This window comes from Anabrus simplex, chromosome 8 (assembly GCF_040414725.1).
Source record: "Anabrus simplex isolate iqAnaSimp1 chromosome 8, ASM4041472v1, whole genome shotgun sequence".
NCBI classification, from domain to species: Eukaryota; Metazoa; Arthropoda; class Insecta; order Orthoptera; family Tettigoniidae; genus Anabrus; species Anabrus simplex.
The window spans coordinates 131682048-131698998 of record NC_090272.1 but is presented as its reverse complement, the minus strand read 5'-3'; the positions used below and the strand labels follow the sequence as shown (position 1 = coordinate 131698998).

At 40.5% G+C, this 16951-nt stretch overlaps 1 protein-coding gene across 1 annotated transcript in view; it reads left to right on the top strand.

The window, feature by feature from the left end:
* Nucleotides 1-16951, top strand: part of LOC136879337 (probable glutamate receptor) — a 112823-nt gene that overhangs the window by 76871 nt on the left and 19001 nt on the right. The window contains exon 7 of the mRNA XM_068229073.1: nt 12848-13107. Within this exon, the coding sequence (XP_068085174.1) occupies nt 12848-13107 (260 nt within the window). The remainder of the gene's footprint in view (nt 1-12847; nt 13108-16951) is intronic.

The following is a 16951-nucleotide window of genomic DNA, read 5'->3' as shown; positions in this document are numbered from 1 at the left end:
TTGTAAGTACTCGTCAAAATCATCCAAGTCTGTTTAAATTCTCTTTCTTAGTGTTCTCTTATTGGGAGTACTAAATATCTTTCCCTCTAGGAAACACTTCTCTCATTCCTTTTAAATTCTCATAACACTACTCACAGAAACACACCCAGCCTAGGGCACCCCTATTGAATGAAATATGCAGGCTCTTCACTGTTTCCCTATTTTAACTATTGTACATGTTACATACTGTTTCCCTACTTTGGCTATGAAAAGCTAACATGACTGTTACAGTCAGCTTCCATTACTACCACATATTTCACACTGGTGGTCCATACACTCCCCACTTCCTCTTTCCCCTCCCTTTTCGCTGTCGCCTTGAGTTACAGTGCATCTCCAGGGGAGGTCATTCCCCATTCCCACGCTTTTCTTCCCGCGTAACATCGCCTCATGCTGATGTCACGTGGAGGGCTTCTGTCGGCAGCTGTTGTGGTGACCAATAAGTCTCTTTCAGTATAGGTCTACATTGTGATACGCAGTGTCTTATAACCTTTTCCTTATTTTGTCAATTGTTGTGCTAAACATGAATAAGGATTCTAAATATGGATTGTGAGAATGGCTGCACAGTTATTTTCCAGGCGCTCAGCTCTGGCAGCAAGGTATACTTTAAACAAGGACGTTGAAAGCAACTTCATCGAGCTAATCAACGACACCTTCAACGTGTTGAGCCCCAGGGCGCCTAAATATGAAAAGACTCCCATTAGAATTGGATAGGGCTTAGACTTAAGGAGCCAGGAAAATACTCTGAATTGCTTTCTATGGGTGATTACACAAGTGAGAGTTGGTAAAGGAAAAACTTTACTTCGTTTCAGAAAGGGTTCGTATTTTCTATAAACTCTCTCTGGGGACTTCTTGAATAATATTTTAACTGCCAGATTAAACCAAGTATATTTGGAGAATTTTTTTCACATCTCCATGGACTAGGAGCATTTTATAGCAACCCGTCCCCTTTTGAAGTTTGTAACAGAATTTGACTTCTATTACTTCTTCTTCTACTTCTTAATCTGTTTACCCTCCATGGTTCGTTTTTCCAATGGACTCAGCAAGGGATCCCACTTCTACCACCCCAAGGACAGTGACCTGAAGCTTGAGACTTTGGATCAGGGGATACAACTGGGAAGTAGGACCAGTACCTCGCCCAGGCTGCCTCACCTGCTGTGCTGAACCGGGGTCTGGTGAGGAGACGGGCAGATTGGAAGGGATGGACAAGGAAGAGGGAAGGAAGCGGCCGTGGCCTTAAGTTAGGTACCATCCCGGCGTTTGCCTGGAGGAGAGGTGGGAAACCACGGAGGATGGCTGAGGAGGGAAATGAACACCCTTCTACTCAGTCAACCTCCCAAGGCTGAATGGACCCCGTTCCAGCCCTCGTACCACTTTTCAAATTTTGTGGCAGAGCCGGGAATTGAACCCGGGCCTCTCGGGGTGGCAGCTAATCACGCTAACCACTACACCACAGAGGTGGTGACTTCTATTACAGACAGTAATTGATCCTCATGCTGATTTCTTGAACTTTGCAAGCAATAAATTATGCGTAGATGTTGTTGAGGGGCCCTTAACAACTGGACCCATAGATGAACAGGGAGAAATGTCGGGGTTGTTAAGGATGGAAGACAGGATTGAGCCAGGACTTTGAAATTGAAGACGTAAAGCAAGATGCAATAAATATCTTGCAGGCTATCTGGCATTCAAATGTTGCTCTGTAGATGACAGCTTGATTAATTAATAGCGCGTGGCCCCCGAAGAGGCCCAGTGCAGGTCTTTCGAGTTGACGCCGTACAGGCGACCTGCGCATCTGTGAGGATGGGGACCTACCTAAAATAAATTCTAATATTGAAGACGGCACAAACACCCAGTCCCTTAACTTATGAAATTTAAAATTCTCGACGCAACCAAGAATCGAATTTGGAACCTCTTGGACCAAAGGCCAGCAGGCTAACCATTTAGCCACAGAGCCCAACACAGGTCATGTGATAAAGGTGAAATGTTTGTGTTGCCACAGGAAGTGCCTCACAATTGGTTATCAATCACTTCAAAGGGAGGCCTTACTTGTCCAACCAAAGAATGGTGTCAAAAAATTATGCAGCTTGAGGTACTGTTTGGCAGTTTTCATGGGCTTTATATTTATAAATGTGAAAGAGTGATGCAGATCTTGACTTCTATAATTCAATCCACGAACCTGCTATGCTGGCGTAGCAGGGGGAGAGGTGATACTCCCACGTGGCGCGTCCCAGGTGGCGGGTAGGGGGGTTCTAACCAGCTTGCCGGCGAACTTGAGGGAAATAAAATACCTCTTGCGGACCAAACACACAGCCCCCTGTGGGTGGGGTTCACAGACGAAGAATACACCCACGGTATCCCCTGCCTGTTGTAAGAGGCGTCTAAAAGGGGCAAGCAAGTGATGATTATATTGGAACCATGAAACTATTTGTGATTAGTACCATCATGCAGGGAACACCATGGGTCGCTTTTACTTGCATATAGTACCACTATGTTAGTTACCAAATAGGTATGTGATTAGTAGCAAACGAGAGCGCGACGGCTTTTACAGTACCTAAGATTAGTAGCACTGTATGAGCAACACCATGGGATGATGGAACCCATGGTTATAGCTTGCCTATGATTAGTACCCACTATATGAGGAACACCATGGGATAGTACGAGTCCCTGTGGTTAGTATACTTATGTGATGAACACCATAGGTTTGCGTTGCCTGTAAATGGCGCCGCATTGTGCGAAAACATAGGTCTGTAATACATGTGCGAATTTCATTACCTGTGAGTAGTACCATAATGTGTGGAATACTGCGAGTCTACGCTACATTTTATGAGTACCGCAACATGACAAATACCATGGTTCTACTTTTCTAGCGATAAGTACCATAATGAGGGGCCACTGACTTGGATTTTGGACTCCTTCCAACTACAAGCATCATCAATTCAGTATTCTGTATTGTTTTACGCCAGCTTCTGTGCATGTGGGGCACTGTGGGTTGGTTGCACTGATCATTTTAAATTCATATCCATCCATTCCATCTTCGTCCTCACATTTTAAATTCTGGTCAGCGGAGGATTTTGTAATTTTAATTTGTCATTCCAATTCGTACCATTAGGGGCCAATGACCTTGATGTTAGGCCCCTTTAAACAACAAGCATTATCATCATCAACTATAATTCAATCAAAATTTCCAGAACTTGATGAGAATATTATCTCTCTCTACGTCAAATATAGGACTTTCATTACAATATGTCACCTCAACAAGAAACTTCAAATATATGCTATGAAGAAGTATTCAGCAAAGAAGGGTCACCTGTGGGCAGGTTCAGCTTCTTCAACAACCTCCTAAGTCATCAAAATGTGAGATCTAAATACAATTAAACCAACAACTATTCCAGTGTTTCTATGTGTGTAATGAACTTACAGTCGGCTTTTAAGATGTAATTACTCAGAGTTTCTTCTATGATTTATCGACAGTATCATATAACTGATTGCAGGAGGTATGTAATGTACCATTTTATTTTCATAAGGCCAACCTTTTAATTATTTATTAAAAATTGACCTTATTTTTCTTAATTATTGACGTTTATGCTATATGCAGGCGTGCACTCCTAGCCCACCAGTCTACATCATGAGAGGTCGACCAATGAGAGCGCTGTGAGCGGGAATGACCTACCTAATATACTCTACCTACCTTGGCGCATCTCGTATTTAGTTCTTTCTACATATTCTGACCAGTACATAGGTTATTCCATTAGTCATGGCAACGATGTTATATTATCTGAACATGATGCAGCATGGTAAGTCTGGTATTACGTTGGAAACCCTGTGGTATTTGTTACCAAAGGCTAACAAGAGTTTGCCTCTGTGGGCATGGGTGGATAAGTACCAGTGCCCAACACAGTCAGTGTGTGTCCAACCTTGCTCCAAGATGGTTGTAAGTAAAGTGGAACAGTGACCATATGCAAAATTTTCTGTTCCCCATGGCAGAAATTACCATCGGTGTCATGTGGAGCTATGAGAAGCTTTAGGCAATGGCCTTCCAATGTGGATGCGTAGTAAGTCAGGGCCAGATGCACAGTGGACATCCCATATCTGCCAATATAAATGTATCCATGGCCATTCTTGAATAGTACTTAACAGAAGACAGATGTTAGATGACTCAGGAATTATCCCCATATGCAGGTATGCCTGATAAACAGTGTTCCACATTTTACAATAGAATTTGCAGATGTGCACAAGAAGTTTTTAAAGTGGGTACCACTTCAGGCAATAGAGGTATGGAAGTGGCCATGATACAAAATATGCTACATCCACTTGGAGCAATTTCAATGTGAAGGAAATGACATGTTCAATCACATTATTGCAATTGACAAAACCTGGGTGAAAGCATACGAACCATAATTGAAGTTCTCTAAGCTGAATGGCATCATCTCACATCACCATGATATCACAAGTTACTACAGAATTGACAGTCCATGAAGTTAATGTTCATTTTGGCATATAACAGCCAAGATATTCTTGAGTGTCACCCTATTCATGAGGGCCACACTGTCGATGCCCAGTATTACCGCACAATGCTGCAGGGCCACCTAGATTGAAGACTTCCACAGAAACATCCAGCATTATAGTACAATGTCATACTCCATGAAAACACTACATCCCATGCAGTAGCTCTCATCAGGGACCTTGGACAGCAGTGGTAGTGAGAAGTCTTAAAACAACCTCCCCATTTACCATATCTCAGTCTATTCAACTTTGATCTCATTCCTAAACTGAAGGAGCTGTTGCATGGGATGCACTTCACATTATAGTATATCAGCGGCAAGTGGTACGCACTGACTAAACCAAAACCACCAACAGTATCGAATGCCTTCCCCACCAATGCTAACGATGTGTTGATGCCCTGGTAGAAGAAATATCTCTTTCATTTACTTCACGATGCTCTTCTCTGCAGCACAAACTGTAGCTGGTGACATCATGGTAGTCATACATAGCAACCATCGAGCTAAGCTCCATCCAACATTGAGAGGAAAACTACTTCACTCCTCCATTTGCTGTGGCCAAAATTACACTGTGCTCACTGCCAGAACAGTAAGAATCAGGCACCGTACAAAAGTACAGAAGTACGTTTCTTTAAAACCAACATACGTGATAAGGAAAATATATTTTTAAAATAATTCTAGTGAACATAATTGGTGAAGTGTGACTTCACGCACCACCCCTCAATAGCTGCCCCTTGTAATGCTCACTGTGGATTCCCTCCCGTGCTGCAGCATTATTGAATGATATAACACTCTTGCCATGAGCCCCCATTTATTGATTTTCCTCTTCTATATCCATATCATTAATTCACCTCTGAAGAACTTAAAGTTTTCCACTGCTTTGAGAGCTTTCTCTGTTATGTTTTAAGCTAATTTACTATTTCTCTTTCCTATTGTCAATACCATTGTCCTTTTTTCCTTTATAGCGAATCCTAGTCCTCACTGTTGAATCTCCCAATTTACTGTTAAGGGTACTCTGATATAAACTGACTGAGCAAATGTCATGGGATGGCGGAGCACTGATGCGCAGGTGTCTTATCTGCGCACCACACGCCCCCTGTGCCCGCGGCAGTTGTATAGGAGACCTTGTGAGCAGTGGCTTTGCATGTGACAGGTGTAACATGGAACGTCGTCGTGAGCTGACACCATTCGAACGGGATATGGTGGTCGGTGCCCGACGGATGAGAAGTGCGATTTCGGAAGGAATTCGGCTTCACATGATCATCCGTGTCCAGGGTGTATCGTGAATGGTTGAATGTGGGTGTCACTGTCCACAACAGATGACAGATGAACGACCGGCCGTCCAGCCACCCTCGATGACCGTGACCGGTGACATCTGAGACGGATTGTCAATAGTGATAGACAGGCAACCGTACAACAAATCATGGCTCAATTCAACACAGGCCGAGCTAGACATGTCTCCCAGTGGACAATCTGTAGGAACATGGGTTCTATGGGGTATGGGAGCCGGCACCGCACGCGGGTGCCACTGTTAACCCAACGTCATTGGGCACAATGACGCGCATTTGTCGCCACTCACCAGGGATGGACACTGGAACAACGGCGTAATGTGATAAGGTTGGACAAATCACGATTTCAACTGCACCTTGCCAATGGGAGGCACCGTGTATGGCACAGACCACATGAAGCGATGGATCCTGCCTGCCTCGAAGGTGTGGTCCAAGGTGCTGATGTCTCTGTTATGGTCTGGAGTGCATTTTCCTGGTATGGAATGGTCCCCTAGTTGTTCTGGAAGAGACTTAGAATGGTACGCGGTATGTTGAGCTACTCGGAGACCATCTCCATCCATTTTTGGGCTTCCAGCGCCCAGACGGTTCTGCGGTGTTTCAAGATGATAACGCACCACCACATCGCTCCCATGTCGCCCGGGAATGGTTCCAGGAACATGCAGCAGGGGTCCAACGACTACCATGGCCCCCAGGAGCCCCAATATGAGCCCTATCGAGCATATCTGGGATGTCCTGGAACGCAGTCTCCGTACCATAGATCCTGCTACTGCTACACACACACCGACTGGGAATATCAGATACCATCTTCAAAAACCACACTGTTTGGACTCTATAGTCGGGAATGAAACTATTTTTAAAAAGTTCAGAAAGACGGGACCTCAAATGCTCTCGATTGCAGTGCATGGCAAAGACAGTTCAAACTGCGAGCCAATCAGAGGCCGCGGAGTGGGTCATGTAACTGCTGACTCAGCAGCGTGGGAAATTTGAATTCTACAGGAGGTCATTTACCCCTAGTAGTGTACCTAGGCTGATTCCAATCCCATGGTCATTACCCTGAGGTCATTGACCCCTAGTATAGTAGTAGAGCAATGACGATTTGCGGATCTTGCATAAGAGAGCGAGCGAGCCTAACCTCACAGTCACCATCTTGAGGGGCATACAAGAATCAGCTGATTTTTATTTATATTTCCTTGATACACTACACCCTTTGTTCACAGACTGTAGTCAACAATATATGATAGGGCGCATTGGTATATCCTTTTTGTGGATTTTAGGCATGGCTCTGGCTGTTGGTATACTAGGGTTCATATTAAGAAGTTTTTGTTGTTCCTGTTCATTGAGGAGAAAAATGGAGCTTTTAATTAAACTTTTCAGATTTTGTTGTACTTTTGTGGTAGGATCTTTGTTAATTATTGTATAAATTTTGTCCTTAAAGAATTCTTCGGGTTTTTTTTCAATGTATGTGTGTTTGTCTAATAGAACTATGGATCCTCCTTTGTCCGCTTTTGCGATGATAATGTTGTTATTTTCTATTTTCATTTTCACTTTCTGGATCAATTTATTGTTGTTATAATCTAAACCAGCGTTCATTTCTTCCACCAACTCAGGTAATTTCTTTTCTTACTTCGAACCTAACATCATTTTGAACCTTTAGGGGAAGTTTTGAAATGTTGGCTTCGATCTCAGCTACTGTATTAATAATGTCCATTTCTCTTTTCTTGCTAGGCCAATTGTATTTTAAGCCTCTGTTCAGAATCCCTATCTCTTCTTCAGAAAACTGTGTGTTTATCAAGTTAACTACTGTAGGTGTATTGACCTGAGGGAAAATAGTCCTTTGTGTGTCATTGTTATGTTTAGGGGGACATATTTGGTACTTGTACTTGTAGGATTCCAGCAAGATATAGCAGATATCCTGGATTCAGGAGGTCACTTGGACTGTATTGTGATTGACTTATCTAAGGCATTTGATAGGGTAGATCATGAGAAACTACTGGCAAAAATGAGTGCAATTGGACTTGACAAAAGAGTGACTGAATGAGTGGCTCTGTTTCTAGAAAATAAAACTCAGAGAATTGGAGTAGGTGAACCTTTATCTCTCCCTGTACAAATTAATAGGGGAATTCCTCAAGGCAGTATTATTGGACCTTTATGTTTTCTTATATATATCAATGATATGTGTAAAGAAGTGGAATCAGAGATAAGGCTTTTCGCAGATGATGTTATTCTGTACAGACTAATAAATAAGTTACAAGATTGTGAGCAACTGCAAAAATGACCTCGATAATGTTGTGAGATGGACAGTAGGCAATGGTATGATGAAAATGGGGATAAAAGTCAGGTTGTGTGTTTCACAAATAGGAAGAGTCCTCTCAGTTTTAAGTACTGCGTTGATGGGGTGAAAGTTCCCTTTGGGGATCATTGTAAATACCTAGGTATAAATATAAGGAAAGATCTTCATTGGGGTAATCACATAAATCTGATTGTAAATAAAGGGTACAGATCTCTGCACATGGTTATGAGAGTATTTAGGGGTTGTAGTACGGATGTAAAGGAGAGAGCATATTTGTCTCTGGTGAGACCTCAACTTGAGTATGGTTCCAGTGTATGGGACCCTAATCAGGATTACTTGACTCAGGAACTGGAAAAAATCCAAAGAAAAGCAGCTCGATTTGTTCTGGGCGATTTCCGACAAAAGAGTAGTGTTACAAAAATGTTGCAAAGTTTGGGCAGGGAAGAGTTGGTAGAAAGGAGACGAGCTGCTCGACTAAGTGGATGTTCCGAGCTGTCAGTGGAGAGATGGCGTGGGAGGACATCAGTAGATGAATAAGTTTGGATGGTGTCTTTAAAAGTAGGAAAGATCACAATATGAAGATAAAGTTGGAATTCAAGAGGACAAATTGGGGCAAATATTTGTTTATAGACAGGGAAGTTAGGGATTGGAATAACTTACCAAGGGAGATGTTCAATAAATTTCCAATTTCTTTGCAATCATTTAAGAAAAGGCTAGGAAAACAAGAGATAGGGAATCTGCCACCTGGGCGACTGCCCTAAATGCAGATCAGTATTGATTGATTGATTGATTGATTGATTGATTGATTGATTGATTGATTGATTGATTGATTGATTGATTGATTGATTGATTGATTGATTGATTGATTGATTGATTGATTGATTGATTGATTGATTGATTGATTGATTGATTGATTGATTGATTGATTGATTGATTGATTGATTGATTGATTGATTGATTGATTGATTGATTGATTGATTGATTGATTGATTGATTGATTGATTGATTGATTGATTGATTGATTGATTGATTGATTGATTGATTGATTGATTGATTGATTGATTGATTGATTGATTGATTGATTGATTGATTGATTGATTGATTGATTGATTGATTGATTGATTGATTGATTGATTGATTGATTGATTGATTGATTGATTGATTGATTGATTGATTGATTGATTGATTGATTGTAAATAAATATTTTATTGCATTCAAAAGGTTGTACTTATTGTATTCCTTTGCCTCCTTGCACCTACTCACTCTATCTATAAAGGCTTGAGTAAGTGATCTTAATAACAAAGAAAACTAAACATGCATAACTATGATGACATCATTGCTGCAGGTTAAAAACAGAATAATAGAACGTGCTCACTCTAGCCTTAAGCATAAGATCGCATCGTTGTAGTAATGCATGTTTAAACTTGTTTGATAGAGACATAAAGCTTTGCCTTGACAGAGGAGGAGGAGGTCATAACACCCTGTGTATAGTCACCATCTTGTGCAATAGCCTCTAAGCTAGCTTTCCTCATAAGAGCCTGTGCATAGCCGCCATATTGCGCAGTAGGCCCCCTCAGCCATCTTTCACTATAAGAGCAGCCGCCATCTTGCACAAGTGCCCTTAAGCCATCTCATAAGAGTAGCCGGCATCTTATGTAGTAAGCCCCCTCAGCCAGCTTTCTCTATAAGAACCTGTGTATAGCCGCCATCTTGCAGAAGCACCCTTAAACCAACTCATAAGAGCAGCCACCATCTTGCTCAGTAGCCTCTAAGCTACCTTTCTCCATATAAGCTTGTGTATAGCCGCCAACTTGTGCAAGCGCCCCTGGCCATCATCTTTTTCCATAAGAGCCTATGTATAGCTGCCATCTTGTGCAATCGCCCATGGACAGCATCTTTCTCCATAAGAGCCTATGTATAGCAGCCATTGTGCGCAATCGCCCGTAGCCATCGTCTTTCTCCATAAGAGCCCCCCACGTATAGCCATCATCTTGTGCAATTGCCCATTGCCGGCATCTTTCTCCATAAGAGCTTATGTATAGCAGCCATCTTGCGCGATCACCCATAGCTGTCATCTTTCTCTATAAGAGCCCATGTATAACTGCAATCTTGGGCAAGCGCCCATGGCTGGCATCTTTCTCCATAAGAGCCTATGTATAGCTGCCATCTTACGCAATTGCCCGTAGCCGTCATCCTTCTCCATAAGAAACTGTATATAGCTGCCATCTTGCGCAAGCGCCCCTAGGCCGTCTCATAAAGGCAGCCACCAACTTGCGCAAGTGCCCATGGCCGGCATCTTTCACCATAAGAAGCCGTGTATAGCCGCCATCTTGTGCAAGCGCCTCTGGGCCGTCTCATAATGAGCTGTGTATAGCTGCCATCTTGTGCAGTTGGCATACAGAAGGTTATCTTGCCATAAAACTAAGGATAGCCCCCTTCAAGATGATGGATGCGAGGTTAGGCTCACTATCTTAGGTGTCGGGAAGGGCAACTAGCCGTTATTGTGAGGTTATGCCCCTCAAGATGGTGACTGTGAGGTTAGGCTCGCTCTCTTATGCAAAATCCGCAAATCGTCATTGCTCTACTACTATACTAGGGGTCAATGACCTCAGGGTAATGACCACGGGATTGGAATCAGCCTAGGTACACTACTAGGGGTAAATGACCTCCGGTAGAATTCAAATTTCCCATGCTGCTGAGTCAGCAGTCACATGACCCACTCCGCAGCCTCCGATTGGCTCGCGGTTTGAACTGTCTTTGCCCTACTACACCCACTAGTTTGAACAGTGAAATATATCAAAATCATAAATATCCCTTGCGTGACCCAAGATTTAAAGCTATATCTCTACCAAATTTCAGCTCAATCGGTCCAATAGTTTTCAAGCCTGTCCAGAACAAACAAACACACACCATCTCAGTTTTATTAATGATATCTACTACAGGTTTCATACTCTTTGAGGCGATGCAGTTTTGTTTCATGTAGGTATGCCCATATCATATTCGTTATGCCTCTCCCCACTACAACCAATCCATCGGTTTCTGAATCTCATCACAATGGAAGTGGGGTGGAGCAGCGTCCTGTTGAAGTCCACACTATCAGTCTCCAGCAGTGGTATGATTCAATTTTCAAGCATGACCGGATACACGTCTCCTGTAATGGTCTATTTGCAAAAGAAAGGAAGTTGTAAACTTTGAGACTGCAAACGACACTGCTGCACAAAAGTGCAGAAATTTTCTCTTTCATAGATTAGCATATTGTGCTTGTTCACTTTGCCATTCACAAAACCTGTCACTTCATCACTGAAGAAAAGTTTGTCATAAAACCCATCCTCTTCCATAAGCTGATGCAATTGTGTAGAAAAATCAAAATGACTCACTTTGTTGTTGGGCATCAAGCCTTGTGTAGCAACTGCAAGCAGTTAGGCTTCTGCTTCGATAATTTCTGTAAGATGTTCCAAACGGTCAGTTGTAGAATGTTCAGGTCCCTGCTTGGTCTTTTCAACAACTTCTGTGGGCTACGTATGAAATTATCCTAAACAAAACCAACCGTTTCTTCAGCCATTCCAGGCCGATCCATTGATTTCCCCTTACAGAGGCATCCTGTAGTTATAAACTGTGCATCCAATTGCCGAATAGAGTTGGCACTCAGTGCATCTTTGCTGAAATTCATTCTAAAGGGTCGTTGCAGTGTTATGACAGAATGATGTAAAATTCAAGAGCTGCATAAGTTTCCTCAGCACCTGTCACCATCTTTACTAACTGCTACACTCTAGTGGCAAAAATCCAAAACATGCCTACAAGAAAAAACTTTATGAGTTTTGCTATATGACTGTAAAATTTTGTGATAATATATCAAATAATATACTGTAGCTACAGTAAATTTGTGAATCCACTTCACTCATTGTAATAACCCTGTATTTAGATAACCATCCTCTTTACCCAAATCACAATATCATTGTCAGGTAGATAATGTTCATTCTTGTATTTCTGTATGCTGTTTTCTCTGACCTCATTACACTATTCATCAAAATTATAAACAGTTCACTTCCTCATTTAGTCCAGTTTTAACTTCAAACCATCTTGTTTTTACCACTTGCATCTTGACACAGTTATGGCTGCCAACATCCATCAGCACCACACTCTGAGGACACTAGAAAAGGATTTCACGAAATCAAAAAGAGTTCATTACCAACCTTTACATATTCCCAATATTTTATCATGCTTTGTTTAATGTTGAAATGAGGTTCTCTCTCTGTTGATCTTACATTGCTGCAATGAACTACTAGGTTTTTTTTTTTTTTTTTTTTACAGCATCTGCTCAATTATTAGTTTACATTATATTAATAAAGTACTGTATATGTACAGTAATTCTATATGAGGTATTTTGTTTTCTTTTCAACATTTCTCACTGTTTTTTTTATTTTCCCTGCCTAATTGTTAAAAGAAGACTACTGCATGTTCTATGATCTTCTTTCATTAAAGAACAGATTCATATTACTAAAGATAGTCTACGTCATACAAATTACATATAGCTCCTCTGATAACAATCAAATTACAGCAGATGACTGACTGCAAATTTATTAATCTCATAGTAAGCAATAAACCTTCAGTACCTTTTTCCGGCTATCAGAACTTGACATGGAACTCATGTTTCTTAGAACAGTGTTCTAATGTATGATTTTATACTAATATAGCCAATCAGTAATATACCAATAATGTAATGCATGTTACAGAATACCAGTGACGAGATGATGCAACAGCTATACGAGAAATTTATGTTACCTGATCCGAAGAACTTCCCTGAAACTGATGAAATTGCATTTGAGCGAGTATGTAGCATGAAGTTTGCTTTCATGATTCCATTTGAATACCTGTCGATGATTCAATCCAACATCTCCTGCAGTGTGGTTGCCTTGCCTGTGAAATATTTTGAGCTGAATCTGTCCTTTGTCCTGCCTCAAAACAGCTTTCTGCTTGAATTGCTGAATTACAAGTAAGTGTTTAGATGATAGATCACAAAGTATAGAGCACTGATTAAAAATGTTTTGTTTTTAAATTATCCTTCCATTAAAACTCAACTAAGGCACAAGAGTTGGGTGCTTGTGAACATCAGTCTCAACTCCACGAGTTTGTAAATTGTGAATAAGTTTAGTTTGTTTTTATTAATACAACAATAACAGCAGGAATCACAGGCATTAGCCACTGGTGGATTAATAAAAGATTATTATATGCAAGTTCATAGCTTTAGGTGAAATGAAATCAATGACAATTTTGGCTGTAATGATAAGACCTCTTAATTGGAAAGATTAGCTGGTGCAACATCCACTGCCAAGGCGACACCTAAAGGGTTGGTTTTTAAGGCTCAATGCACACAAGGTGCAAGGTCTGAGCTGCATACTACCTTCGCAATGCTGTTGCGAGGCTTTGTGATTTCTCACACTATGAAGTCACGTTCTATCTACTGAAGCCATCAACTTCACTGTTACTTTTGGAAGAGGACACGGGTGGTGAAGAAGATATTCTGCTGTGTTTTTGTTTTCAAGAATAAGAAAACCAAGCGAAACTACAATATTCTTGTAAAATTGCATCTAATAGACAGTGAAACTATGTTCAGAAGTTACTTTTGATTCTCAAGTACTTTTTCCACAAGATTCTACATTACATTAAAGAAGATATTAGCAAGATACCCAGTAATAGATATGGGTGAATTTGGACTTTTTTGATCAGTTTTTCATCCATTCCATCAGTAAAAAAACATCCTAATGGTTGATGCAGAATATATATCACTTGTTGAGGCCTTACACAATTCTGGCAGGACAAATCTATCCAAGCTGACACAATGAGGTGTCTCTGTGAAATTGTACAGACTGTGCAGTGCACAACATTAAAATCTACTCTCCTTAGCTCCTGTAGTTGGGGAATATGTGCATGCATTCAGTCTTAAGAAATAAACCTTAAATGTCCAATGGTATCATTTTCTGGGAGCCTCTTTGTGGATCCTTCTGAATGGAGGTCATTGAATCAGCTGCACACTGGTGTGGTAGTGATGCTGCTGTTGATGATAACTTTTTTTTTTTTTTTTGAGGGGAAGTACATCTAGACAACCACCCCTTCTTAACACCAATCAGGAAAGTAAACTGAAAAGGTCTGATTCTTCAAAGAATTAAGGAATCAGCAAAAGAAAGAAAAGGGTCATTAAGAGCATGAAAATGAAAGACTGCCTGGGTGTCAAAAACCTAATACCATTGGGGTCATAGCCAACGGCCGTAGCCGTGTTGAAACACCGGATCCCGTGAGATCTCCGAAGTTAAGCAACATTGGGCGTGGTCAGGAGTTGGATGGGTTGCCACGTGCTGTTGGTGGGCGGTAAGGGAATGGAGGAGCAGAAAGGAACTGGCCACCCTACCGCACGTAAACTCCGGCTCAGGAACACCTCTGCGGAGGTTCGGACCTGCCTTTGGGCAGAATAACCCTTACCTTACCTATTGGGGACATAAGAGAATAAGTGAGGAGCCTGGCACAAGTAAGTGGGAGAATATGAGACTCAGCTAGGGGTCTTGTGGTCACCAACACATACTTCCAAGTTGAAAGTTCCTGGGATTCTCCTTTCTTCTTACAACATTCAGAGAATTCCATGGATGTACTGTATAACCCCTCATCCACAGGAGAGCATTGGAGCGAGGAGATCTTAGGACAACATCAGGCAGTAAATGAGTTGAACCTTGATCACTGTGGAGAAGATCAAACTGTACTACACAAAATTCAAGATATACAATGATTCTTGATGTATACAGAGAAAGAATTCTTGTTGGCGACAAAAAAATGCCATTAATGAAATCCATTGTGTTAATGTAATATTTATCCAGTTGCATATCTTTGCATATTGTTATGAAGGTTGACTAAAATAGCAAGTTATGTGGAGCACAGGGTGGGGAGCAAAGTTAATGTGTCCAAAATCTAAGGAAATCCTTTCTACTTTGAAATGACATGTCAGAAGAAATAATAGTTAATGACATATGTAAGTAAACCTGTTAAGTGAAGTTTTTAAATACATGCTGACCCCACAGTCAAGAGATAGTGAGCCTGCCTCCTACCCAGAGGTCCCAGGTTCAATTCCTGACCAGGTCAGATATTTTTATGTGGATCTGAAGGCTGGCTCCAAGGTTCAATCAGCCTATATGAGAACAATTGAGGAATTAATAAATTTTATACTGATTTCCAAAATAACTAATGACAAATACAAATGCATCTACATTACTATTCACTCAAATTTTCCAGTTCTTCTCTGTTTCAAGTTTTGTAGGTTAGTGATTAAAACAATTATTTTTGTGAGAGTTATATTTAAGAGAGTAATTTTTATAAGAAGTATTTTGAGTCTACATCACTTTTTTTCTTCTTGGAATGAATGCAGCAGATATTTTGCCACTATAAACAGGTGGTGGTGGTGGTGATTATTGTTTTAAGAGGAAGTACAGTACAGTACATTTGGATTTAGACAGTGATCAGTTGCATGAATTTTTGTCACACCATTGCTTCAGTTTTAGATGTTATCTAAACACTAGTACCAAAACCTCATTTTGGACCATTTCTAGACCAATATTTCAGTACATACACATCTCAGAACAGCTGTCCTTCAAAAACAATACCACTGTATACAGTATTTTGAAGGTAGGCTTCACTGTATGAACTTGAAAATATATTTATACCACTATAATCTGAAATTTCCATATCTCTCTCTCTGTCTGAACATGGTACGGTATTTAAGTCATGAGATGATCGTAAATGAAGCACATATCATAACAGAGTTGATGTGACTTTGACCTAACCTCCACGTCTGCAAGGTGGAACCACAAATGTTTGTCTGCTTTCTTAGAGGAAGCAGCTTCCATTAACAAACTTGTCAGCCTTCGAGTTCACATTTATTTAGGGAAGGTTAGATCATCTTTTTCTCTCTCACTCCCAGTCCGGTTGGTGGTATGTCTAGACAATCAACTCACTTGCTTGGTATCATGCCAGGATATCCGGCTGGCTAGCCAGGAAAGGGTTCTAGCCCTTACCTCAGAAACACACCATATTCCAGAGAGTTCAAATCATTTTTCAATTCTTTCACCCCCTTAATTGTTTTTAAACAAAGGAAGACTCTTGTTTCTTTATTCTTAAAGGAGATTCAAAATACCAATTTCCACATCTATAACATCTTCACTTTCTGAGATATATGTATCCTCACACAAAGAATTCAAATAACTTTTCAATTCATTCACCCCCTCCCTCAAGAGGATTTTTCAAAAACAAAAGATTTTTCTTTACTTTGAAAGTAGATTCCAAATACAAATTTTCATGTTTGTAACATCCTCAGTTTTTGAGATATAAGTATCCAAATAAAAAAGAATTCAGTTTTTCACTTCCTTTCACCCTCCCCCTTAAGTGAATTTTCCAAAAACAAAAAATTTGTGTTTCTTTATTTATAAAGGAACTCCCAAATTTCAATTATCACAACTGTAACATCTTCAGTTTGTGAAACATATCCCTTTCAGACCTGAAAGAAAACTGGCAGTGTGAATTTTTATTTGTACATCAAAAACTGACTAAAATGTTCTTAAATACAAATAGTTTTAGTTTATTCTACAAAATAAAAATTAACATCTGAAAAAAAGCACCCGCACAATTGTGCATGTCAGGACTTAATTAACTACTTACAAAACAGAAAAATTACCTCAATGCATGTGAATATACATATGTACATGATCAAATGTTCTATTTTACAGTGGGGAATAATTTAAAACAATTAAATCTTCGTTCAAACACAAGTAAACATTACATTTTCTACACTGAGGAAG